This window comes from Archocentrus centrarchus, chromosome 4 (assembly GCF_007364275.1).
Source record: "Archocentrus centrarchus isolate MPI-CPG fArcCen1 chromosome 4, fArcCen1, whole genome shotgun sequence".
NCBI classification, from domain to species: Eukaryota; Metazoa; Chordata; class Actinopteri; order Cichliformes; family Cichlidae; genus Archocentrus; species Archocentrus centrarchus.
The window spans coordinates 35,342,779-35,368,793 of record NC_044349.1 but is presented as its reverse complement, the minus strand read 5'-3'; the positions used below and the strand labels follow the sequence as shown (position 1 = coordinate 35,368,793).

General features: G+C 42.2%; 2 protein-coding genes across 2 annotated transcripts in view; both read left to right on the top strand.

Moving 5' to 3' along the window:
* Nucleotides 1-3,695, top strand: part of atp10a (ATPase phospholipid transporting 10A) — a 49,020-nt gene extending 45,325 nt beyond the window's left edge. Inside the window, 1 exon segment of the mRNA XM_030728313.1 lies at nt 33-3,695. Coding sequence (XP_030584173.1) covers nt 33-669 — 637 coding nt within the window. The 3' untranslated portion in view covers nt 670-3,695.
* A 7,317-nt stretch (nt 3,696-11,012) lies between these two features.
* ube3a (ubiquitin protein ligase E3A) lies at nt 11,013-24,741 on the top strand. The gene is made up of 11 exons (XM_030727313.1): nt 11,013-11,239; nt 13,824-13,870; nt 16,250-16,527; nt 16,604-17,802; nt 17,898-18,042; nt 20,058-20,263; nt 20,459-20,623; nt 23,622-23,777; nt 23,852-23,925; nt 24,022-24,165; nt 24,282-24,741. Coding segments are annotated over exons 2-11 (2,490 nt in total). The 5' UTR covers nt 11,013-11,239; nt 13,824-13,868; the 3' UTR covers nt 24,403-24,741.
* The last annotated feature ends 1,274 nt before the right edge of the window (nt 24,742-26,015 follow it).

Sequence of the window (26,015 nt, the reverse complement as noted above, 5' to 3'; positions counted from 1 at the left end):
AGCAGTGCTGATGTCTCTGTTTTACTTTCCAGATTTTTCTACAGGGCGTGTCAAGGCACGCTGTTCCCAAGCCCAGTCCAAGTTGGAAGGCAGTTGGATAAACTCCCCGCTGACACCCGCAGGAACATCCTCAGCCTGAGCCGGGTCAACGTGGGGTCACCGCTCAGCCCCAAGCTTCCTTTCCTGTCCCTCGCTAAGCCCTCGCCAAAAGGTTGCAATAAAAAGGACCAGAGGAGCGTCCCTGGCTATAAACAGGGGCCTCTATTACAAACAGATGAAGAAAAGGGCCAGAGAAACCCACTGCAGCCCACAGACAGTGAGCTGCACCTCTCAGATCTCTATACATTGGCTCCTTCAGAACTGGACACCCTTCCCTACACCAGAGATACCCCCTCCCTCTCAGGGGAGCTGCAGCCTCCTGCCACCAGAGACTCGGATCGTGTTGATAAGACTTCAGAGCCGTCAGATGTGAGTCTGTCCAGCTGGATTACCTCCACGCCTCTGCCTGCGCAGGCAGACAGCGTGCAGCTGAGCCTGCGCTCCGACGGAGCCTCGCAGTGCGTCAAATACACGAGAAACTCGGAGGAAAGACTCAAATCTGAGCGCGCCGTCAGTCCGGCACACAGGACAGAGCAGCCGGCTGAACGGTCGCTGCATGTCTCCTCATGATGTCTTAACTAAAAATCCACTTGCACAATAGTTTTTTGTTTTGTTTTTTTTAAAGATCTAATTTTATTTTTCAAGCAGATTCTTTTATAAAACACACAAAGAGGTACTTTTATATATTGGATGTAAATCTAAAGCAGAGATATTTTTGAGGTTTGGGAGATTTGTTTTTATTTTTCTGATACTGGGAAACTTCACAAAGAAGCATCTCAGTACAGTTTGAATGAAAGGCAGAGCAGAGCAGAGCACTGCTGGGCTGCTGTCCTGTGATGGTTCCCAGTTAGTGTTTCAGCTTTGTCTGTAAACACACTAAGGCTGATCAGAGGTGTCCGTGGCCTCGGATCAGTGCTGATGAGGAAAGAAGTTTCTATACTTTACGTCCCCACAGAAGCATATTTCTGTGAGGGTTTCCATGCAGATTATCCCAAAGTTTTATATTCACATGCAGCAAATAGTGGCATTGGCTCGGTGCACATTTTCATCTTGTTGCTGGATCAAGTAGCATTGAAGCCTGTTTATAGCTGTTCTCTTGTACGGTGAAGTCTTCTGAATAATAACTTTACAGCCAACAGCTCTAATAATTATTTATGCAGTATGACATTCACCAAGAAATCATAATTTCTGTCTTTATGCACTAAGAATCTACCAGGAATTATGCTCTGTGTGTGTGTGTGTGTCTGTGTGTGTGTGTGTGTGTGTCTGTGTGTGTGTGTGTGTATCCACCAACTCATCAGCCCTCTTTGATCAGTCCTTGCCAGCCCCATATAAAGTAGATTTGGGGCATTTATTTTGCCAAAAAGTGAGATTGATCCAGTTCCTGTATGTGTCAAATATGAAGCTGAAGCTGGAGGCAGAGACCTTGCAGCATCTCTGAAGCTCATTATTTAACATTTGTTTAATTTGTTCAAATTCCAGTCTGGTCCCTGAAGTCACCAGATGATGTGTGTCTGTTAAATTTGTAAGGGTTAGCTGCCACCTGTGCAGGGGTACACCCACCACCCAGCGTCAAGTCAGCCACCGCCCGAGTTAAAACCCTCCTGTGTCTGCACAGATGTTTACACGTGTCTTCATCGCCATCTGTTACTGTTTTACTTGGAAGAGCTTTAAAAACCCTACTGTTCACTCCTCCTCCTGACATTAGTAACTAGTTGCTGAAAGTATAAAACAGAACTTAAACCTGCATTCTTTTAATGGCCAACAGGGGGCGATGCCTGTAGTTGTAAAAAGACGTGCTTGTACAGAGGTCTGTGGGAGCACGGCGCTTGGCGTCCTCGCTAAGCATGAAATGAGATGCTGTGGAGGCTGCTTCCATCTTTGCTAATGTCTGCATTTAGCAGCTGAAAGGTCAAACGCTTGACTCACAGTGGACGTACCAGTAAACTTAATTAGCAAATTCTTCAGTAAATCACTGCACCTGGTTAGCTGTAGAGGTGCCTGTTGGTGGATATTTTTACCTTCACACAGAAGCTTTAAGAGGACCTGTTATGCTTTCTTTTCTTTTTTTCCCATTTCCTTCTGCTGTGGTGGATGTTCATTTTAAACATGACCAAAGTTTCAAATCATGAAGTCAGGGTATATATATATAGTGACCACTGAGTCAGAAGTTCCTTTTCTTTTTCTATTCGAGGGTCCTTATGATGTCAGAGAGGGGCGGAGAAGCCACACCCACCTGCTCTTCAAACCTGTTTGTAACACGGATAAGGAAGCTGAGTGGGAGCTGCATCGAGGCTGAGAATAAGAAAAAGGGCATTATTTTTGAACTGTGATTCATGCAAAGCTACCGTCAAGTAATAAAAATATGGAGAATAGCAGATTCCCTGCACAGTCTGTGTCCTGCAGCCAATCAAAGAAAACGTTTACTTGAAGGTCCTTTTTTAACCAGTCATGTCGTGTGTTGAGTTTATTTTTTTTCTCCTACACACAGTGAGCTGTAAGCCAAATCCTTGGTGCTCAGTCTGTCCCACATCTAAAAGACGACTTTAAGTTTGCACTTTGAAATCTTTGTGAGAGAAGTGTTGCTGGGAGAGTGAGAGCTCTCCTCCAGCCTTCCCTTTGCAGACACTTGGATGTGTTCCTTGTGTTAATGGCTGAGCATTTCAAGCAGCAGCACCTTTAATATTTTCTTATTGTCATGTCTCATTCCAGTATGTCTTTGTAAAAAGTTCAACTTTTGCCAAAGATCATTTATATTTCTGCATTTACGAAGCGACAGTATGTGTGCCTTAACACTGGATAAGAAATGATAAATGTGCTCGTGATGCTGATTCTGTTTAAAGATGACGGAGCGTGAATTACGAGGCTGCAGGCTTTGTGGTTTCTGTCCTCCTGCCTGTCTTTTTGCACACGGTGCGTCTCTCTCTGCCCCGCTGTTGTCTGCGGTCTGCTCACTTTGTTTTGGCGCTTCTGTCATTTGGGGCGTTGCACTTTGTGTGCCAGGCTGAAGCTCGAGTGTTGCTGCGTTCCTGCGTACCCACGGTCACACAGAATATCCGGGCGTATTTCTTGTTTTTCTCTGTGTTTTTCTTTTGGTTGCTGCAGCTGTCGAACGTGAGCTTCACATTTGTTTACGTTACAGTTTCACTCTCAACCCTCGAGTCCAGAGGACGCCGATCAGCCACAACATTAAAGCCATTTTACAGTTATTTCAAAGCTTGTGTCTGAATGATTCAGGACAGATGTGGACGCAGTCCGAGAGAACGCGTCACTCCGCTTCAAAGAAATGATTTGGAAAGGCTCAAGGAACACAACAAGGAGCTAAACTGAGTGTGTTAAACTGGCCTTCCCAAATCTCCGTCTGATCCGGGCATGGAGACCCAGCTGAACCAGAAGGATCCACCTTGAGCTGCTGCATCCAAGCTTCAGCCGGGCACATCTGCTTTTTATGTTGTGGTTGATCGGTATATTGGAAGGTGTTGATCACAAAGATCTTGGGTTAAACACTGAAGAGCTGCAGCCTGTTACCAACTTAGAAAAGCTGTTTTAGGTTTTTATTCAAATTCCACATTTTTATCAGTTCGTGGGCCTTTGAGTAACTGGAAAGTTTCTGTTCTTGGCTACTTATGAACAAAATAAAAATAAAGAATTTATGGATGCTTTGTGGCCTGTTTGTCTGATCAGGATTATAAAGTGGTTAATATACATTTACTCATGTATAGTACTTATAACAACTTTATTTGTGCAGCAAATACAGGGACACAATCATCATAGAGTCTTACATTCACTCCAGCATACACTCTAACATGCAGATGTGAACTATGGCCAAAATTAACAGGAGAAAGATTCAAAAGTTAACCTATAAAAATGTTTTTTCAGCAGCCGTTTAAAACAAATTGCAGATTCAGCCGACCTGATAGGCTGAGGAGGGCTGTTCCAAAGTTTAGGAGCTTCAACCTTAGAAGTTTGATCACCTCTGCTTTTAAAATGAGAGCGTGGAACAGTTAGGAGACCCTGATCAGAAGAGGAGCTGTCAGGGCCGACCACAAGAACTTCAGAGATGGAGGAAATTTGAAGACTTCCTATTTTTAATTGAAGCATTCGCTGAGGTAGGAGAGGCTGCTGTTTGTTGGGTTTGACGGGTTTACCTGCTATAAGCTTGGAACCACTTTAAACATTTAGACTTGTCACTGCTTGAAACCAGTGAGCCAGTGATCATACCCTGGATAATCCTCCTTTCTGACTTTCAGAATCACCATAATTTACGAAACGAGCTTCAAATTTTATTTAACAGAACCCAGAACTTGTAACTGAGACCATGAACCCATCAGGAAAGTGTCTGAGAGGTCACAGACTGAGAGCTGTTTTCCCGTAGACCTCAATACAATTTCAAGGCTTTAACAACCCGAGGAGTCGCCCCCGCTGGCCGATGGGAAGAATGCAGGTTGAAGGCACTCCCTCGTTGGCGTCGCTTAACAGACCCTGAAACTACGTCCATCTTCTCTATCATCGGTGCAGCCCAGTAGGAATACCCTGACTTAAAGTAGAGCCTAACACACATGCTCAGAAATGTGACCTCTCGTGAGTGCATCGTACCAAAACAAGCACCAAACGCAGCCCTCACCCCTCTGTCTGTTTGCTTCTGTGGGCCAATGTGCAGTACCGCGTCCTCAAATTAATGACCGCCGCTGCACTTTTCTCCTCATCCTCATAATGTTTGACTCCTGTTCCCTCACCCTGCTGCTCTCCCATTTTTCTCAAAGCCCGAGTGTAAACCAGCTGGAAACATCAGCTGTCTTTTTTTTTTCTGCCTGCGCACAAAGGTGTGTGACTTTGAGCAAAGCTTTGGTCTCTGCTCAGTGATTTCTGTGTTTCTCTGCTGATAAGCAACATGGGTGGATGTGGATCAGGAGCTACAGCATGTTGTCTTCTATATGGAAGGTCATGACTCAATCCCAGGTTCCTGCAGTCTGCATCTTGAAGAATCCTTGGCCAAAATACTGAACCCTGAATTTCCTGAATGTTAGCTTACAGTGTTCAGGCTCAGAAAAAGGTGCTTGTGTGACTGTGTGTGTGAATGGGTGAATGAGGCTTGTAGTAAGAAGGTGCTTTGAGTGCTCGAAGAGAGCGGAAAAGTGCTATAAGTACCTGTCCATATACAGTAAAACTGACTTTTGTCAGTTTTGTGATGAGAATTCATGTAAAAGATTGATAATCTAATTAAACAGGCTCCACTTGGAAATGAAGACTTCTCTAATTACTTTTCGAATCACCTGCAGTCTGCACACAGACACTCATTCTGCACAATTTAATGGAGTTTGATTTGAATTTTTATCATAGAGGAGCTTCATCGATTGTGGCCATTAAAGTGGCCTTGGCCCTCTTCATGACCCATAATTTTAATGAGCTTAAATCAGAATATTTTCAATTTCCCAAGCTGCCTCATATATAACGTGGTGCACTGCAGCCACCAGAGAGCTGGATTGTGGGGAGTGTTGATGTTTTAAGAGCCTCTCCTTTTCCACTCCTTTCTTACAGAGAAGTTTTGCTCATTTGCACCAGTGAGGATATGCAATGCATCACTTCTGATTCCAAATAATAAATGAAGGACTTTTTTTTTTTTGTGAGCCAGGGCCATCTGTCTTCCAGTTGGTGGAGGCATTGCAAGGCTCCGTTCTGCTCTATCACGTAGGAGTGGCTCAGAAAAAGCATTATTGCACTTTTTCAGTCTAACTTCCCACTGACACAGGAAGTCAGCCAACAGAAACAGCAGGGACACCAATGAACAGAAAACACAAAGACAGGCAAACACCTACGAGTAGTTCAGGGTCTTTGGTTCACCTGACAGGAGACTGTGTGAGGAAACACTGCAAGAAAAATATGACTAACAGACCTATTTATGAGTTAATTCATAAAGTAGATTACACTGTAATTTATTAATGGTAGTTTTCAGAAAAAATAGACCATTTTTTTTATTCTAAGGAAGTCCTTTGGATCATTTACTCTTTCATGCTTTCATTTTCTGCTGCTTTTCACATGGACAGAAGTTTAAAAGACACCCAGACCTTCCTCCTCCAGTTCTTCTGGGGGACACAGACATGTTCCCAAGCCAGCCGACAGATGTAATCTCTCCAGTGTGTCCTGAGTCTCCTCCCAGTGGGACATGCTTGAAACACCTCCCCTAGGAGGCACCCAGGAGGCATCTGGGTCAGATGCTGACCTCGACTGCCTCCTTTGGATGCAGAGGACCAGCGGCTCTTCACCTTGTCTCTAAGGGAGGGTGCTGACACCCGTCAGAGGAATCTCATTTCTGCCACAGATTGTTTCATTGTTTCCATCAGTACCCAGAACTCATGGCCACAGTAGCTCTTGATGAACAGCCATATTATCGTGGTGCAGGGGTGCCTGTGCCACTGGTAGGGTCTCTCAAGTCAATCTGGTCTGAGCTGAGGGGCATGATTCAGAAGCCCTCTATGAAGGAGAGGCCAATGGACCATGTGTAACGGGTCCCCGCCCTGGAGCCAGGACTGGGATAATGTTACTGAGGCATGCTCCTGGCAGCCAGGCCTTAAATATAATTTATTTTTAATATACATTTTTCACTTTGTCTGTGTGCAAACAGTTGCATTCTGAAAACATTTATCATTAGCTAAAATGTTTAAAAGCCCTCACTCGCCTAAAATGTGCCAGACAGCAGAAGCTAATATTTCTTGGTAATTAATTTTCTCATTTACAGAACAGATGATGAATTATCAATTAGGACTGGAAATGTTTGAAAGATTAAAAACAATTTCAAAAATTGACCAGATACTTAGTCGGTCTAAAGAACCAAACTCAATACACCAGCTGAGCAGGGACATCTCTTGAACAGAGTATCTTTGTGCTGTGAAGTGTGAAGCAAAAACCTATAAATAAGCATATTTTCTTGCTTTTGCTTCATAAGCAGTTCGGCGGCCCGTTTGCCTGAGTGTGCTGTGATAATGGTGACATTTGCTGAAGTGCTGAAAATCTCCTGTGCTGATGAGCCTGGGTTATGAGCCAGCTCTGAGGACATCTCTAAGGTACATGTGTCCTGATCACAGAAGACATCACCTCTGCTGCGCCGTTGGCTCAGTGACCCCCGTTTCTGCTCTTCCGGCACATTTCCAGGAATCGCTTAGCATCCACGATGTAAAACGATCCACTCCATTCTGCGTCCTGTCCTACATGCAGCCTGCAGCATCTTCTCTTGATCTCTGAACCAGCCTGCAGTCTCGCTCCCAGTCTGCCAACAACATCACTGAGGTTAAACATGTGCACACGCACACACACCCACTCACTCCATCTCACCCTGCATTCTCTTAGAAAACATCCCTTCACAGTTCTTCGTGATTATTTAACTTTTGAACTCCACAGCCGTGTTTCTGTTTTTGTTGAACCCCTGACACCACAGGGTTTAAAGGCCCCATTCAGGGATTATAAGGTCATTGGAAGGGTTAATCAGCAGCTATAATTTTCATCTGACGCACAGTGCCTAATCTGTTAAAATATTCTATAACAAGTAAAATTTGACTAAGACAAGAAGCAGTCCTGAGAAGATGAAGACAGTGCCAAAGTACCAAAAACACTCATGTTAAAATGTCCAACTTTATAGCAATTCAATTCAATTTAGTTCAATTCAGTTTTATTATATAGCGCCAAATCACAGTGGTCGCTTCAAAGCACTTTATATTGTAAAGGAAGATTCACAAATATCGACATTTTCCAAAGTGTACGAGGGGGGGGGGGACACGCAGCGTACGCTTTTCAAATGTTGGTCGGTCTGTGTAATTTGTGCGCTGCCGTCTGACCGCGGCATCCACACCACTGCAGGGACATGACCTCCGGTCTGGCAGATCAGTTCAAAGGCCTCACTGAATTAAAACAGGCCATCATCGATTCACAAAATGACTCTACAGACGATATTAGACAGGAACATGCTGCGAAAGCAGCCGAAGCCGCCAGAGATAAATTCAACAAGAAGTGGAAGCATTGTTCCAAAAATGGAAACTGTACGCAGTAAACGCAGAAAAAGATGATGGATTTTATTCAGAAGTATGCACATTAATTCTATATGTTCCTGCCTTCATCTATGCTTTGTGTGTAATCTGGCTGGCGGTTGTCGCCAACTTTTGTGTAACAAAACTCGCCGTCAGGTGTCTCAAAAAATCGCTAGAAGTCGCTAAAGGACAAATCGAGGTCCGGAGCGGGGGTGCTGCTGGCGATGCCATAGCGCGTGAAGGGACCGCAGTAGGAGCGCTGTATGTACACAAACACAGCCACAGCGGAGGTTTCTGATGTTGTCTAAAAAAGGGATTTTCTATCTTTAAAAAAATGTTTTATCTTGCTAATGCTGTTTCTATACTGTGATGAATTCTGAAACCTGACTGAATAAATAAATAAACTGTTCCTCTGCAGGACTCAGAAGGTGAGATGAAAATAAAGAGCAGCTTTATTGCTGAGGTCTTGCTAAACAAACTGCAGCAGTCACAGGTGACCTCAACACACAGTCAAGAGGGAGCACGCAACAAAGACCAGAGTGAAGACTGACGATGATGTTACACACACAAGGTAACGAGGAGACTAGCAACAGGTGGGAGGGCAAGCTGACACCAATTACAGGAATGGAGACAAGAGTAGAACCAAACCCAACAACTACACTAGAATAAAGACTATCAAATAATCAGGAAGAGACTGACACTGAGACCAGGACCTAAACTTTTTAGTCCTGGTCTCAGGACCAAAAAAGTTTTTTCCAGGCTAAGTAAAGATCTTCTAAACTAGTGAGACACATCTCCTCTCCAGCTTACTGGTTATCTGCTTTAAGCTACAAGTTTGTGAGTTATACCAGGGAGTCAGGCGCTTCTGATGTGAGGCTTTCCTTTTCAGAGGAGCCACAGTATCCAGGGTTGTACGCAGCGAGAATGTAAAACTCGTGAGTAGATGATCTATCTCTGAGGGAGCAAAGTTTGGGAAGCTGCTCTGCACTGTGCTGGCACATGCCATTGAAGAGGATAATAATGGAGTACTTGTATACTTAAACTTAAAGCAGAAATAAAAATGTTTGCAGCCTGATACAAACATGGTGTACATGGATAGTTTCTCCTTCATAACTAATCTATCTGGATACTGGAGTTAGGGGTGTAACTACCTTGACTGACAGGTGTTCTGATGCCTCACCTATTTTATTTTATTAGCCACTCTTTTGACTCATTGAACTGGACCTCTTTATCTCTTTTTTAAATGGAGTTATCAGAGTAATAATCTGCTGTGTGCCGTCGGCTAAACCTCATCTAAACATGAAGTGTGAGCTCCGGGTTTTGTGAGTGAAATAAAGGAGAAATGCACTGTGTTCATGAGGCGCTTTGTGTGCTAACAGTGACTCCCAGTGTTCATGTGGGCTACTGCAGCCATGATTTGCAGTCCTGTAAAAGTCACTGCGTTAACGAAAGGCAAAAGCATGGCAAGAAATGTTGTTTTAATTTTTCTAGATGACTTGTCTTTTGGAAAGTAATCACTCTTACAGCTCATGTTAGCACATATGTAAGAGAGATGTGAAATGTAACTTGAAGGCTGCCAAATGTACACAACTATGTTACGAGTATAATTGTGTGAAGTCTCTCCTGCTGAGCTCATTTCCATGTGTATTACCACATGTGAGCTTCTGTATTTCCTGCATCCTGACCTCCAGTTTTAGGAGCGCAGAGTGACTCAGAGGACTGACAGGCGCACAAACCAAATGCCACACACAGAACACTATATCGGGTTTGAACACTGACAGAATAACAAACATCTCCTCTGCACCATGAGAGCAATGCACATAGATTAGATAATGCATACTTTACAAGGAAGTTTAGACTCTGTGACAGCTTTGATTCATGGTGGCTGAATAAGATTTAGAGGTTATGAATGAGATGGCACCGTGCGCTGGCCCACATCAGCTGTGAGAGTTTTCAGACTCATGCTGCATGTCCTGTTTTTCAGGTAAAACTTTACCCAGATTATACTCGATATACAGTAGCAGTGTCCAAACCTTTGACTGCTACTGTAGGATGAGTCTTATAAAAGGATGAGTCTAAAAAATAAATTCTATCCTCCACACACCATCTCGCTTATGACTAGTTATTGAATCAATTATAATATATGTTCACACCCTCACACCAGGTAGAATTCAATCATCCTATATATAAAACTGTGTGTGAGTGATTATATGATCATTGTTTTGTTCCTGATGTCAGTTGGACAGAAACATTGTGATAATATAGTGGTAAGCAAGACAGTGTGGGGAGGTTATAATTTATTTTTAAAATGTTTTCTTCCTCCTGTGCACCACCATCCACTCAGGTGTTCAGAGATTTTGAACCAGTCACACAGGATGAGTCGAAATTTCACACTTTCTGACCAAAAATTCCCCCCAAAAAACAGCTGATGCCCCGACCTTGCATTTGATCTTCCTGGCAGCAGGATATGTAGTGCTCCAAAATGAAGTTCCATGTTTTTTTTTTAAGCATATTTAAAAATCCGACAAGTAATATTTTTCATTTTCACATGATGCTGCTGGCAGTACTGACTCTAATCCATTGGTATTACATTGGTATTACTGTATTATTATCATCCTTATGAAAAACATGCTCTAACTGGTATCATATACAGTGAGCCTGAAGCTGCACGGTGACGTTCAGAGCTCCCCATCATGGTGCGTATGTCTAATTACTGAAGAAAGGGAAAAAGACGATCCGGAGTATTTTGCCCTTTTTGGCCACAGGAAGCTGTTCTTTCCGCTGTTTTTACTCTGCACACCTGCTGGACTTGGAGGTAAATCTGCGTCGGCACGGTGCACGGTAAGGGGGCAGCATTGCGCCTGCGCGCTGGAGGAGCGCAGAGAGAGAAGAAGAGCGTACATGGCGCTGCTGTGTACGGACTGTAGGGGAAATTAACTCGCTGTGACTCAACAAACTAAAAGCATTTGGGGCTGTGAGCGCCGTCAACCTCCTTCGGCCTTATTAACGCGCATTAAAGCCCATGTAAAGTTAGATTTTTGGTGACCTGAGCGCGGCTGGAAGCGGGCAGAGTGACTGGAGGGTTTTTGCACAGTCACCGACACGCAGGACTCCAATCACAGGTCGGTGCTGAGGCAGCAGGCACGACGCTGCGTTTCTAATGACCGTTTTATTCCGTGAAACTGTGAGAACTAACTGTGTCACTGTCTCAGGTCGGTAAATAAACACGTTTAGAAAATATATTTTTCATTTGTTTTAAAACCAAATTGCAAAAATGAATGTTACTTATCTCAAATGTTGTGCAACCCCTGTGATACAGCAGAACATTAAACTCTTTAAATATATATTAAATATGCTATACAACAGAGGACACATATTAGAATAATAAAAATGTTCTTAAAAAATAAATAAAAGAAGAATCTGAGTAATATGTAGTGTAACCACGTAAAGAAAGGAACTCAAATAGAAAAGTAAAGTAACAGATTAAGTAAGTAAAATGAATCAGTGTTGGTAAAACTGTGTTTAATGCTTCTGTGACACAGGAACTTACAAAGTTTGCAGATGTAACTTTTTGAGTTTGAGCTTTAAGATATAAAATCATATTTCCAAAAAAAGAAAAAGGTCAGGAAGAAGAAAGTCTCATAAACCTACAAATGGTAAATGGACTAGTTCTTATATAGTGCTTTTCTACTCTAACTGAGCACTCAAAGCACTCATACAACATGTTTGCATTCACACCCTTTCATATGTACCTAAGCTAAGTGCTTATTATCTAACATTCATACTCCAACGCTTGCGTCAGAGAGCAACTTGGGGTTCAGTATTTAGCCCAAGGATACTTTGGCATGCAGCCCGGAGCAGCCGGGATTCGAGCTACCAACCTTCCGATTAGTAGGTGACCTGCTCTACCAACCGAGCCACAGCTACCTCACAAGTGACCTACAGTGAGGGAGGGAGCAGGTCTGGAGAGAAGAGGAATAAAAGTCAGTTGAACCAAGACAGAATATGTAGAGGGAGGCAGGTGGAAAGGTGAAGCTGTAAGGAGCAGAAGCAGTGAAGGTGCATGAGTTTAATTACCTGCGGTCAACCATCCACAGCAACAGACAGTGCACAAGAGAAGTGAAGAAGAGAGTGCAGGCAGGGTGGAGTGGGTGGAGATGAGTGTTGGGAGTGATTTGTGACAGGAGGAGAGCAGCAAGAGTGAAGGGGAAGGTTTACTAGATGGTAGTGAGACCTGCTATAGTGGATGGTTTGGAGAAGGTGGCACTGACACAAAGACAGGAGGCCAAGCTGGAGGTGGCAGAGCTGAAGATGTATAGATCTTCATTGGGAGTGACCAGGATGGACAAGAGTAGAAATGAGTCCATCAGAGGGACAGCTCAGAGTCAGAAGGGTGAGGCTGAGATGGTTTGGACATGTGCAGAGGAGGGACAAAGGATGTGGAAGATGGAGCTGCCAGGCAGGAGGAAAAGAGGAAGACCTCAGAGAAGATCCATGGATGTAGTGAAAAAGGACATACAGAGGATTGGAGTGACAGAGGAGGATGCTGGGATAGGGAGAGATGGAGGCAGATGATTAGGATTCAGGGGTTAGGGGGTACTTGGACCTCAGAATGGCAAAAAACAGTGAGCTGCTAACTACCAGCTGTGGAACGAGTAAAATGTGTGATATGCAGTGAGATTAGAGGCTGCTGTGCAAACAGGACACACATTCAAAGCTGAAGACGACTACAGCTGTCAAAAGATCTTGTGTGGAGCTCCTTCAAATATTAATAAAAAAAAAAAAAGAGGTCCAGTGCAAACTCCACCAGGTAAAGCCAGCATGTCACAAATGCACAGTAACTATGTGCTGAGAGGAGTTTGGTGCGACCTTTCCAGGAAAAATCAAACAGCAGTGAAACATCCCTGACCAAGTCTCTCAGGGGAATAATCTTATTGAGAGACTGTTGAAACCCTTTGTTCTCCTCTGCCTGATGAGCATCTATGTGAGAGATGCAGATTCTCAGCAGAGGAACTGAAATGTCACTGTTCTTTTGTCCTTTAGGTAGAGAGAGAATCCTAAAACAGGGACCAATTAAACCACTTAAAGAATTATAAGTAAGGCTAAATAAAGTTTTGTGTTGCAGCTGAAAGAATAAACGATTTACAAATGCTGTTAGCAGCACATCGATGACTGGGGTGAATGATTGGGTGGGCATGATATTGATAAGCCTGTTAACTTATGCATTGTTAGTTTTTACTACCTTTCGTTCGCAGCCTTGGCTGCAGCAGCTTTTAAAAGCAGATGTTTTTAGAAAGCAAAATTTTATTTATGCAGTCAATTTTATTCCAGGTGGAAACACACACAAAAAAAGGCAACAATAAGAGAAAACCAATAAAAGGAGTAGAAATATCATTAAATAATTACTAAGATGAACAGCAGTCCAGTAAAAATAATTAAACCTGTAAGTTCATTTTGTATCCTGAACAGGATAAGCAGAAGAGGATGGATGGATGGATGGATGGATGGATGGATGGATGGATGGATGGATGGATAGATGGATAATTTTGTTGAGTAAAGCTGGACAAAAATTGCAGCTTTTTTAGTAGTCTTGTCTCTGTACATCATCTGATTTTAAAGTGGAGATGACTTTCAGCCTTCATTTACAGGGTTTAACAAAAGTTTTACATTAACTGCAACTAAGATGCATTTAAACTCTTCTTTCAGAGTGCTGTCCACCGGGCCTGCAGAGGGGAATCTCAATCCAGCCGAATGTAAGACACCAAATGTAATCGGGACTTCTGCTGGCACAAGCTAATATACTAAAATATGAATAATGTTTTCAGTCATTGTTGCACCCACTCATTTTCTTCTTTCCTCTTGGTAAATCATTATGTTTTAGCCTTGCACAACAGGAACATGTATAAAAGTGCCTGTTATTATATAAACCTATAAAAGATGCATATAAAAGATGAACCTGGCATGCAGAAAAGTGAAAACAGCACTCAAGTGCCTTAAACATGCAGTCTTTCTAATGCCCAGCAGGTGGCAGTGACTCCTCTGGTTACACAAATAAGACTGAGAAAAATAGCCTGCTGCTCACTGATCTCTGACCTCACTGACCACTTTCCTGAGGAGCGATTCAGGGAGCGTTCATACATTAAGGCTTAAATTATGTTCGCTTCTGGTCACACAGATGTTTCAGGGGTGACCCTGCAGGCAGGGGACTTATTTATTTACACTGATAAGTGTTTATGGCTGCAAATCTGCATTTTTAAGTGATTGTGAATGTTACTTAGTTTTGCCAATAAATAAAAATTTAATGAGCGTGGGGTGTGACAGTCACCCGGCAGGGTCACCAGAAGCCAGGCTTGTTTTTAGACCTAGTAAAGTAACGGTGCTCATTTCCTTATGGTGTTGGAAGGACATATTTTTATGTTCCCGCACTAATAAACATGTAAATTACAATCAACAGTCAAAAAGTATTAAAGAAACAGGAACACAAAAATCACTGCTTGGTCATTGAAAGTCCACAAAGCACTGCGGTGTCTGTTATTGCACACAGACTGATCATATACATCACCTCCCAAATGCCAAGAACCTTTATTTTCCAGCCTGAAAACATTTCCTCAGTATTCAGCATGATGCTGCACGTGTGAGGTAAAATATCACAAAGCTAATGAACCAGTAATTTCTTTTCTCTGTATTATTGTAGGGTCTTTACCCACAATACAAAGCGCCTTGAGGCGACTGTTTGTTGTGATTTGGTGCTATATAAATGAAATTGAATTGAATTTTATGACCACCCAGCAAAAATGGAGTCATCACTGAAACTGATTACTCAACTTTCAATGTAATTTCCATGGCGTTTAACATATAAAAGCTAACGTGTTATCGAGTTGAGTAGAATATTAGTCAGAAACTCCTGTGGTCATAAAGGATGTCCATCTATAGTTCTTACCATAATGATACCAGTCACAGACAGTGACAGCATTCTCAGTGATTTATATTTATTATGATTTTAGCATTTCTTACTCCTGGTTCTTACTCAGCCATTTGCTTTTGAATTGATATGGTGAATAAAGTCACCGAGGCTCATATGCACCCAATTAAGGTTTACTGAGATATGTAATTATGTCTCCTAGAACTTGTACTTCCAGGGGATTCGTGCCACCTAAAGGTTCAGGAGGCTGTGCAGGAGCATTGGCAGCCACCAGTATTTTCATTTTTCTAACCATAAAAAATTCTTTCATCAGTCACTTTTTGAAGTTTTCTCCACTGAAATGTCAGAAAACATGTCAAACATCACAGACATCAAACTGCTGCAGTTTATTCAGACTGTGAGATCCATCACACTGAGGCTCACAGCTGGTTAGAGAAGAAATCATGCTGAACAAAAGAACAGATTTTGGCTCCAGATTGTGACACCTGGCCTGGGTTTAAAATGAATTTTGTTGCAGTTTTTAACAGAGCTTAACTGTGTTTTCAGCTCTGAAATTTTCTTGTGGATATCTCCTGTACAGTGATCCCTCACCTATCACGGGGGTTACATTCTAAAGTAGCGGCATTATATTTATTATATATTTATTTTATTATTTAAATATATTTTAAGGCTTTATAAACCCTTCCCACACTCCTATAAACCTTTCCCACTCTCTTAGTACAACTTGAATGATGAAGATGATGAATTATGAAGCTGTGCAGTACTGATGGCGATGAAGGTGGTGCAGTATCTTTGCCCTCAGACATTACTTCTATTTCCGCTAAAGGCGTAGGCGTAACTTATCTCATTGTCCAAGCGATGAACAGTTATGGAGTGTTACAGAAATACCTATATGCCTAAAAATATAGTGAAAACTCAGCAAAACAGAATTAGTAATTTTTTTTTTTTAAATCTATGATACAGTGAATCTGCAATAAGCGAACTGTGATATAGTGAGGGACCACTGTACTTTAAGTTATGAAGGTTCAGAAAATGCCTGAAAAAATACTTCAAACATGCCAAATTTCCACCCACTCCTGTGTACTTGAAGGGCCTGTGACTCAAGTTTGTACAAAACCAAAGTTCATTATGTGGTTCAGTTGTTTTGTTTTCTAACCCTAGAAGGTTTTGATACCAACAGTCTGACTTCCTGTTTAAATGTCTTGCACAGGAACAGAGCGACTGCAAAGCTTCTAATTGAGCGCTACTTTCGGCAGTTAACTGAAGGCTGTGGAAATGGCAACTGCACGAATGAGTTTTGCGCATCGTGTTGTGATTTTCAACCTTTGGATAACAATACAGCAGCTGCCAAAGCGCTCGAGCTGTTTAAGATTAATGCCAAACTCTGTGATTATCACCCCTCCATCGCGGCCAGCGCCGAACGAAGCACTCAGCAAGACGGCAAGATGAGCGATAAAGACCTCCGTTCCACCAAGGAGGACTTCTCAGGTACTGTACAGCCAGCTTTGGTCTCCTGCAGATGATAGCTTTGAACCAGTTCTTAAATTTGTCTGTTTGGTTGTAGATGTTCATCACCTCACAGAGAACACCATCTGTATGATCCTAAGTTTCTGCGAGGAAGAACGGGATTATTCTGCTCTTGTCCGAGTTATCGGCAGAGTTTTCTCCAACGCTGAAGCCCTGATGAAAAGTTTCAGGAAAGATGAACCTAATTCTACCGAAAACCTTGACTCTTGTAAAACAGCAGGTGTGAAGAAGGATGAGAAACAGAGTGAGAACAGCTCAGAGAAGACAGGCAACTCTGCTGCAGGTGAGGCCTCGAATGAAATGTTTGATACCTGTGAGGTTACAGTGGATATCGGTGCTGTGAGGAGAGTCTACGACAGACTTCTGTCCATCGACCAGGTGCAGGTGGCCCTTGTGAATGCTCTCATTTACCTCACTCCAAATGTTGAACTTGACCTGGAATATCTTGACGTGTACGAAACAAACCCAGATTACCTGAACATCTTCATTATCGTCATGGAGAACGGTAACCTTCACAGCCCAGAGTACCTCGAAGTGGCATTACCACAGTTCTGCAAGGCGATGAGCAAACTTCCGGTGACTGCGCTTGCCAGGTTGACCAAACTCTGGTCAAAGTATGATCTCCCGCACATCCGCCGCATGATGGAGACCTTCCAGCAGCTCATCACATTTACAGTTGTTAGCAATGAATACAACGGGGAAAATCTCGTAAATGATGACGAGACCGTGGTGGCTGCGACACAGTGTTTACAGGTCGTCTTCTACGCGAGCATCCTCGGAGGGGAAGTGGATGTAGAACACAATGAGGAGGACGAGGAAGAATCTGACTCAGATGAGTTAACGCTGCACGAGCTGCTTGGCGAGGAGCGGCTCTACAAGAAGGGTCCCCGCATCAACCCTCTGGAGAAAGAACTGGGCATCCGACCTGTAGATAGCGTAAGACCCCTCATCCCCTTTGAGGATTTTATTAATGAGTCCCTGAATGATGTTATTGAAATGGACAAAGACTTCACCTTTTTCAAGGTCAACGCCGAAACAAAGTTTTCTTTCCAGACCTGCCCCTTCATCCTCAGTGTCATCACCAAGAGCCAAGGGCTGTACTATGACAACAGGATCCGTATGTACAGCGAGCGACGTCTCACGGCCCTTTTCAGCATGGTCCAAGGTCAGCAGCCCAACCCCTACCTCAAGCTCAAAGTGCGCAGAGACCACATCATCGATGATGCCCTTGTCAGAGTGAGTCCCGGCATGTTGCGCTGCTGTGGTGTGCAGAGGATGTCAAATTTAGCATGATTCAGTATGGAAAAAGTGAAACCTGCTCTATGTTGCAGCTGGAGATGATCTCTATGGAGAACCCATCTGACCTGAAGAAGCAGCTGTACGTTGAGTTTGAGGGCGAGCAGGGTGTAGATGAAGGTGGAGTTTCGAAGGAGTTCTTCCAGCTGGTTCTTCAGGAAATTTTCAATCCTGACATAGGTGAGAATTTCAAGCCCAAGTGGACTGAATGTAACTGCTGCAAATGTTTTCTGTCTTAACAAAAGAACCCTTAAATACCTACGTGACAGTCATATGAGGAGACCAGTGTCATGTCTTATTATTTACACAGCTAGCTGAAGTCAGGATATGGCCATCTGGGCTTAGCATGAAAACTAGAAACTTAATAAAATAAAATAATACAATAGTGTGTAAATGTCTTGAGCCTTTCTTAAAGGGGTCTTGAGCAGTGGTTTTGCAGGCATTATTCTTTGGACATTGGCTGCTTTTTCACTCATATTCAGCCCAGTCATCATACATGACCATTTTCACAAGAATGTCACTTAACCCTGACTTATGAATCATTCAAGGACAAAAGATGCACCTAGCTCAAGGGATGAAACAGTGTTGCAGACATTTTGGTCCTTAGAATTGTACATAGTAGACATATATATACATACATCAGCATGGGACAACAGTGAGTGTCTACAGCCACCTGTAAGACACGGTGGAGGCTCTGTCATGGTGTGGAGCTGCATTTGAACCACTGTTGGTGGAGATCTTGTCAAAATTGATGGAATTATGCAGAATAGAACCATCAGTCTTTGATCTACAATGCAGTAGCATCTGGAGAACATCTGATTGGCAACAGCTTCATTTTCCAGCATGACTGTGATCCCAAACACACTGCCACTGCGGTAAATGCATACCTGGATAGAAAAACGTGCAGTGGAACATATCAGTCATGGATCAGCCTCCCCAGATCCTGGACCTCAGCATTATTGGAGCAGTGTGGGAACATCTTGACAGAGAACTGAACAAAAGGCAGAAACATCCAAAGAAGAGCTTTGACTGTTCTTCAAGAAGCTTGACAAACTATTCCGAAAGATTAGATATTTAGAGAAAGCTCTCTCAGAGTTCAGGCTGTGCTGAATAGTAAAGGTGGTCCTTAGAATTATACAAACTCTGTTTTCGCCTTATAGACTGTATTTCCATGTATGCTTGCACATGTTTCAATAAGTCACTGCACCTTTTTCCCCATTTTCCTGCAAAATATTAAGAAACAAAGGGTGGCTCAAGACTTTGTGCAGTACTGTATATCTCTAAAAACCCACAGCAATATGCTGATTTCAGCTATTTGATAAAGTTATGATGGTAGCAAAGAGCTTGTAGTGCTTATGTAAGATTAATAGTAGGAGCGAGGTATCCATATTATTATGCTACATATGCTTCTCCTTCACATGTGACGTGTTATCAGAAAGTTGTGGGAATGAACCTGTAGAAATTAAAAGTCTTTCCAGATTTAAATTTGGCTGATTTCCCATTGAAGGTCATCGTCTTGTGCGCACCTGGACTGTTTCTGGTGTGGCTGCTAATTGCGAAGTCCTGTTATGCCCACCTGTGCCTGTATGTGTTCCTCTGCGATCGTGGATCTCCTGGCTCTGGGAAATAGACAAAGTCACAGGAAGGCAAAAACCTGTTATTGGTCCAGGTGATGAGCACAGATTGTGCTGAGGTGGCCAAAAACGTGCTGTGTGCCTGCACAGTTCAGATGGATTTCTCTGAATGTTTTCCTAAGGAGAACAAGTTTTTTTTTTTTTTTGACCGCATCCCAGAACTTTTTCATCAACCCTCAAATATCTCATTCCAGTGGTGGTGAAGTTTCAGTTAATGGGGTCACTGTAACCCCAGGCTGCAGACTGCTCTAAGCACTCAGTTTCACACAGTTCTTTGTCCATCAGTTTGATGTCACAGAGGGCAGATATCCTTATATGGTCATCTCAGGCACAGAAACCCCACCCACCTGCTGTTCAAACCTTCTGTTTATGACCGGTCAAAAGAAAGTTGACTTTTAAAACAGTCAAGTATAAGTTTAATAAGGATTACTTTGACCTGTGATTCATGGAAAGCTGATCTAGTATAGCCCAAGAATAAAAGCATGGAGCTGTAAATGAGGATATGTCCCTTTTTAGTGGCTAATTTTTCTGTGTGTGTTCCTGTCTGGTTTTTCTGAACAGGAATGTTCACCTGCGATGATGACACCAAACTTTTCTGGTTTAATTCATCCTCGCTCGAGACTGAAGCGCAGTACACTCTGATTGGAATTGTCCTGGGACTCGCGATTTACAACAACTGCATCCTGGACGTCCACTTTCCAATGGTTGTCTACAGGAAACTCATGGGAAAGAAAGGGACCTACTTGGACCTGTCAGACTCACATCCAGTATAGTAACTTCCTTCAAAGCTCATACAGAGTGAATCAGATCATAGCAATAGATTTTAAAGTTTTTGTGCACACCTGTAATGTGCATGTTTTATTTCACTGGTTAAATCAGAGGTACTTGTGCAAAGAAAGTCAAATCATTTTTGACTTTTTACTGTAGGTTCAGAATAGCAGCTGATGTTTCTCCTGTTGCAGGTTCTCTACCAAAGTCTGAAGGGAGTGCTTGACTATACGGGCAATGTGGAAGAAGACATGATGATGACCTTCCAGATATCACACACAGACCTCTTCGGAAACCCAGTAATATATGACTTAAAGGAGGAGGGAGACCAGATCCCTGTTACTAAGGAGAACAGACAGGTGAGGTGTGAGTAGGGTTGTGTTACAGCTATAGTTCCTCAATACAAATTATGTCTTTTCTTTATTAATTTAGTAGTACGTGCCCATGCTGCAGTATTGTCTGTGATTTTTGGTCTGTTGGTAAGGCGGTTGCTAGTCAACATGATACCATCATCAGCAGTGGTGGCCAAAGTACTGACATTCTGTACTTAAGGAGAAGAACAAGTACTTGTGTTAAAAACTACTCTGGTAAAAGTTGAAGTACTGGTTTGACTTCTGTACTCAAGTAAAAGTAAAAAAGTACAGGCTCTGAAATGTACTCAAAGTAAGAAAGTAAAAGTAGCTCCTCCTAGGACGTTTCTTCCTCTTTCTTACATCTTTCTCCATCTGAGTGAAGTTATCGCTCATTCTTTGCTCTCCCTTAAAATACAGCAGCTGTTCTTGTAGCTAGCAGACACACTGTGTGACAAACTGCACACACTTTTTTTGTCCTTCACGTTTTCTGTCATTTATTTTCCTCACCGTTCCGGCGTGCAGCCTCTATGTAAAGCGCAACTTCCTCTGGCTCTTTCCGGTCTCCGAGCGAGTGTTGCAGGAGCCTCTCCCTCTACCGTGTGGGGTGTCTGTTCCCTCCCTCCCACCCTGTTGTTGCAACTTCCAAGAAAAAAACACTTAAAGCCGGTTCCCGCGCTGACCGGAAATGCAAACGTTTCTCAGACGCATTAAACCTAAAGTAACGAGCTTGTTTTGAAAATGTAAGAAGTAGAAAGTACAGATACTTGTGTAAAAATGTAGCGAGTAAAAGTAAAAAGTTGTCAGAAAAATAAATACTCAAGTAAAGTACAGATACCTGAAAAATCTACTTAAGTACAGTAATGAAGTATTTGTACTTCGTTACTGTCCACCACTGATCATAACATATGATGATACAAGTGCTGGTTTTGGTTGCTGAACTCCAGATTGGGGATGAGGGCAAAAAAACAGATTTTGTGTATTAGAGTAACACTGCAATCCACTGAATTACAGAAACTTTACTTTGAAGACCTTTTGAGTTCATTAAAAATCCTGTATTGAAAATATTTTCAGCTTATACCAAAAATAATTAAGAAATTTTCATTTTGCTCTTTAACTATCACAAAGCCTTTTCAGTGCAAAGATGGGCATTTCAAACAAAAATGCTATTCCATTTTCACCGGGAACTGTTCTTCTTTGAAGATCCTCCAACCCGAACTGCTCTCGAATGACATATTTGCATATTTTTAGTAAACTTGTGACACGGCTTTACCTGGTATAGGACCTCATTTTGGTTTATTATTTAAAGGAGTTGTGCACTAAACCTTGTGGCAGCTGTAGTCATCTTTGGCTTTGCGTGTTTCTTCAAAACATCTTTTCACCACCTGAAAAAGCTTTTCAAAATCCTTGAAGGTCCCGGGTCACAGAGGCTCATGGGATGCATGTATGACCCGAGTATGAGGAGCACACAGCAGCGAACACAGTGTCCCAGCAGCTGCGTGTTTCCCTCTGAAGTGTGCAAAGTGAGTAAAAGGAACACAACATCTATATGGCAAAAAAAAATTACCACAAGCAGAACAAACACTGAAGCAACAACTGCAAAGAGATCATCCATTGACCTTGAGAGCCTCTGTGATCCAGGCCCTTCGAGGAGTTTGACAAACTTCTTCAGGGCCTGAAGTTCTTCGATCCGAGTGAACTGTTTTATAGTGTGTTTTTCAGCCCTGGAAATTTCACATGGCTGTTTATGTACTTATGCTCAAAAATGCTGGAAAAATGTAAATCAAAATTTCAACCAACTCCTATGTACTCCCAGGGCCTCTAACTCTGAAAATATTCATACTATGAAGGTAAGGCCTCAGCCAATCACCCATCAGTGACCCTGCCAACCTCTGGTTGCTAGGGAAAGATGTGTATTCCCCAAAAGGTGGCGAGTGTGTTATTGTAGGGTCTTTACCTACAATACAAAGCGCCTTGAGGCGACTGTTTATTGTGATTTGAAGCTATATAAATAAAATTGAATTGAATTGAGTGGTTGTTTGTCACAAAGAGGGCGCTGCACTTAAAAACCTCCTTATGGTTGCTTTGGTCGCTAACATGTTGCCGTGATTGCCCGAAGTTTGCATGGAAGATGTAAACTTGTTGCAAACACCAGTTCGCCTTCAAAGTAAAAGTTGTGCCTTTTGAAATGTGTTGGTTGCAGTGGTAAGACAACTTTTAAGACAAACAGTCTCAGTTTCCACTTGTCAGACTTTTCACTACCGCTTTAGTAGTAGTGAGTGTTTGCAGACAAATCAGCGACTTCTGTACAAACTATGGGCAACCGCAGCATCCTGCCAGCAACCAAAACTTTCAGTGCAGCTCTGCATACTTGTTTGTGACCAATATCACATATGTCACAGTCAGCAATTTGCAGCAACCAATCAGAAATACTTTATTGATCCCAGAGCGAAATTTCAGCTGTTACAGCTGCAGCCATTTATCATTTAAAAAGAATAAACACTAATACTGAATGACCCTGCAGTCCTTGTTTTGTTAGTTGGTGTGGATTCATGCTCTTCTTTTTGTTTATCTCGGGGTCCTTTCAGCAGTTTGTGCTAGTAGTGCAGTACCGTGCATCATCTTTATTTAGCCTTGCCCAAAAATGAGACATTTGTGGTGTGTTGCATTTTAAGACGGGTTACGAGGTCTACAAAATTTGATTCTGTTCTTAATGCAGTTTTGATCAAATGTGTTGCCACATAGAAAAGCATCAACTGACACTTCTGTTCCTCTTTTGACTAAAATGTACGTTTCACAAGTACAGAAACAGGAACACGATGAAGATGAAGTAACCGAAAATTATGTAATACAGTTGGCATTCTTCGACAGGACAATCTGTAGAGTCGGCTCATCTAAAAATACAGATTATAAAAATTTAGTGATGGAAAAGCTTGACTTTTTTTCTCTCTCTCTTTTTTTTTTTTTTTTTTTTTTTCTTTTTTTTTCTTTTTTTTTTTTTTTTAAGGAGTTTGTGAATCTGTATGCTGATTACATCCTGAACAAGAGCATGGAGAGACAATTCAAAGCCTTCAAAAAAGGTTTCCTAATGGTCACAAATGAGTCCCCCCTGAAGTATTTGTTCAGACCAGAGGAAGTAGAGCTGCTTATCTGTGGAAGCAGGGTGAGAAAACACTGCCTAATTTATATTTTTAGATCTTATTTGCTGCATTGATAATAGTCTCTGTCATTTCACAGAAACTTGACTTTGAAGCGCTTGAAAAGACCACAGAATATGACGGAGGTTATAACAGAGACAGTCAGATTATCAAGTAAGTCTGATGAAGTCTAAGTATTTTTGGAATTTCTGGAAAGTGATGCAGGTTTTTTCATTGGTTTGGTATTTTTACTTTATTTTCCACTCACAGAGATTTCTGGGAAATTATTCACTCGTTTGGAGAGGAGCAGAAGAAGCTGTTTCTTCAGTTCACCACCGGCACAGACAGAGCGCCAGTTGGCGGGCTTGGCAAATTAAAAATGATCATTGCCAGGAATGGCTCGGACACAGACAGGTTGCTGCCCAGGCAGATTTAAACAACATTCAGCATATCTGAAAATTGACCCATAACTCAAAGCTCTCTGTTGATGCTGACTTCAGATTTGCCCACTATTGCCATTTTTCTTGCAGGCTACCGACCTCCCACACCTGCTTTAATGCACTGCTGCTTCCTGAATACTCCTCCAAGGAAAAACTGAAAGAGAGACTCCTCAAGGCCATCACTTATGCCAAAGGGTTCGGGATGCTGTGACGGATCCACAGAGAAAGTTATCAGAGCCCAAAAAAGGGAGTATTGAGAAAAATAGAAAGGGAAATGCAGTGGGAAAAAAATGCTGTAATAACCCTGTGCCTAACCAAATTACTGCAGTCTGCTGTTGGCCTTTCACACTTCATACACATTAGATTTCCCCATAAACTGTATATAAAAGATGGACATCACTTCTGGGTTTGAAAAGTGAAGCTGAAGTGCCTTAAACCTGCATTCTTTCTGATGACCAGTAGGGAGCGCCTCCCCTGGTTGGATAAGATATTTTTATGTATTATGTGACTATCCACGGTTGAGACCAAGAAGCAGAGTTGCAGTCTTACATGCTGCTCGTGCCCCCCCCCCCCTCCCCCCACAGAGATGGTATCTGCTCCCAGACCACCAAAAACAAACCGAAAATCAACAAAACACAGTTTAAACATAAAAATTCACAACGAATAAAACAATATAGCATCCTCAACTACACCAAAGAGTAAAACAGTTAAATGTGGATCATTATTAGGTCTCTCTCTTCTAAGTCCCTGTTAGTAACATATTGATTTATTCTGCCTTACAGAAACCTGGTTACAGCAGGATGAATATGTTAGTTTAAATGAATCAACACCCCCGAGTCACAGTAACTCAGAATGATCGAAGCACAGGTCGAGGAGGAGGAGTAGCTGCAATCTTCAATTCCAGCTTATTAATTAATCAAAGACCCAGACAAAGTTTTCATTCTTTTGAAAGCCTGACTCTTAGTCTTGTCCATCCTAATTGGGAAAATCAAAAACCTGTTTTATTTGTTATTATCTATCGTCCACCTGGTCCTTACTCAGAGTTTCTGTCTGATTTCTCAGACTTTTTATCTGATTTAGTGCTCAGTTCAGATAAAATAATTATAGTGGGTGATTTTAACATCCATGTAGATGCTGAGAATGACAGCCTCAACACTGCATTTAATCTACTGTTAGAATGGTAAATGGTAAATGGACTAGTTCTTATATAGCGCTTTTCTACTCAGATATGAGTACTCAAAGCGCTTACACAACACGTTCACATTTACCCCATGCACACGCATTCATACAAGCACTTCCATGATTAATTAATTAAGCTAAGTGCTTTAATCGTCTAACAGAATCAATTGGCTTCTCTCAAAATGTAAAGGAGCCCACCCACCACTTTAATCATACTCTGGATCTTGTCCTGACATATGGCATAGAAACTGAAGATTTAACAGTATTCCCTGAAAGCCCCCTCCTGTCTGATCATTTCTTAGTAACATTTACATTTACTTTAATGGATTACACAGCAGTGGGGAATAGGTTTTATTACAGTAGAAGTCTTTCTGAAAGTGCTGTAACTAAGTTTAAGGATCTAATTCCTTCATTATTATGCTCTTCAGTGCCAACACAGTGCAGAGCAGCTACCTAAACTCTGCTCCCAGTGAGGTCGATTATCTCGTCAATAGTTTTACATCCTCACTGCGTATAACTTTGGATATTGTGGCTCCTCTGAAAAGGAAAGCTTCAAATCAGAAGTGCCTGACTCCGTGGTATAATTCACAAACGCACAGCTTAAAGCAGATAACCCGAAAGCTGGAGAGGGAATGGCGTCTCACT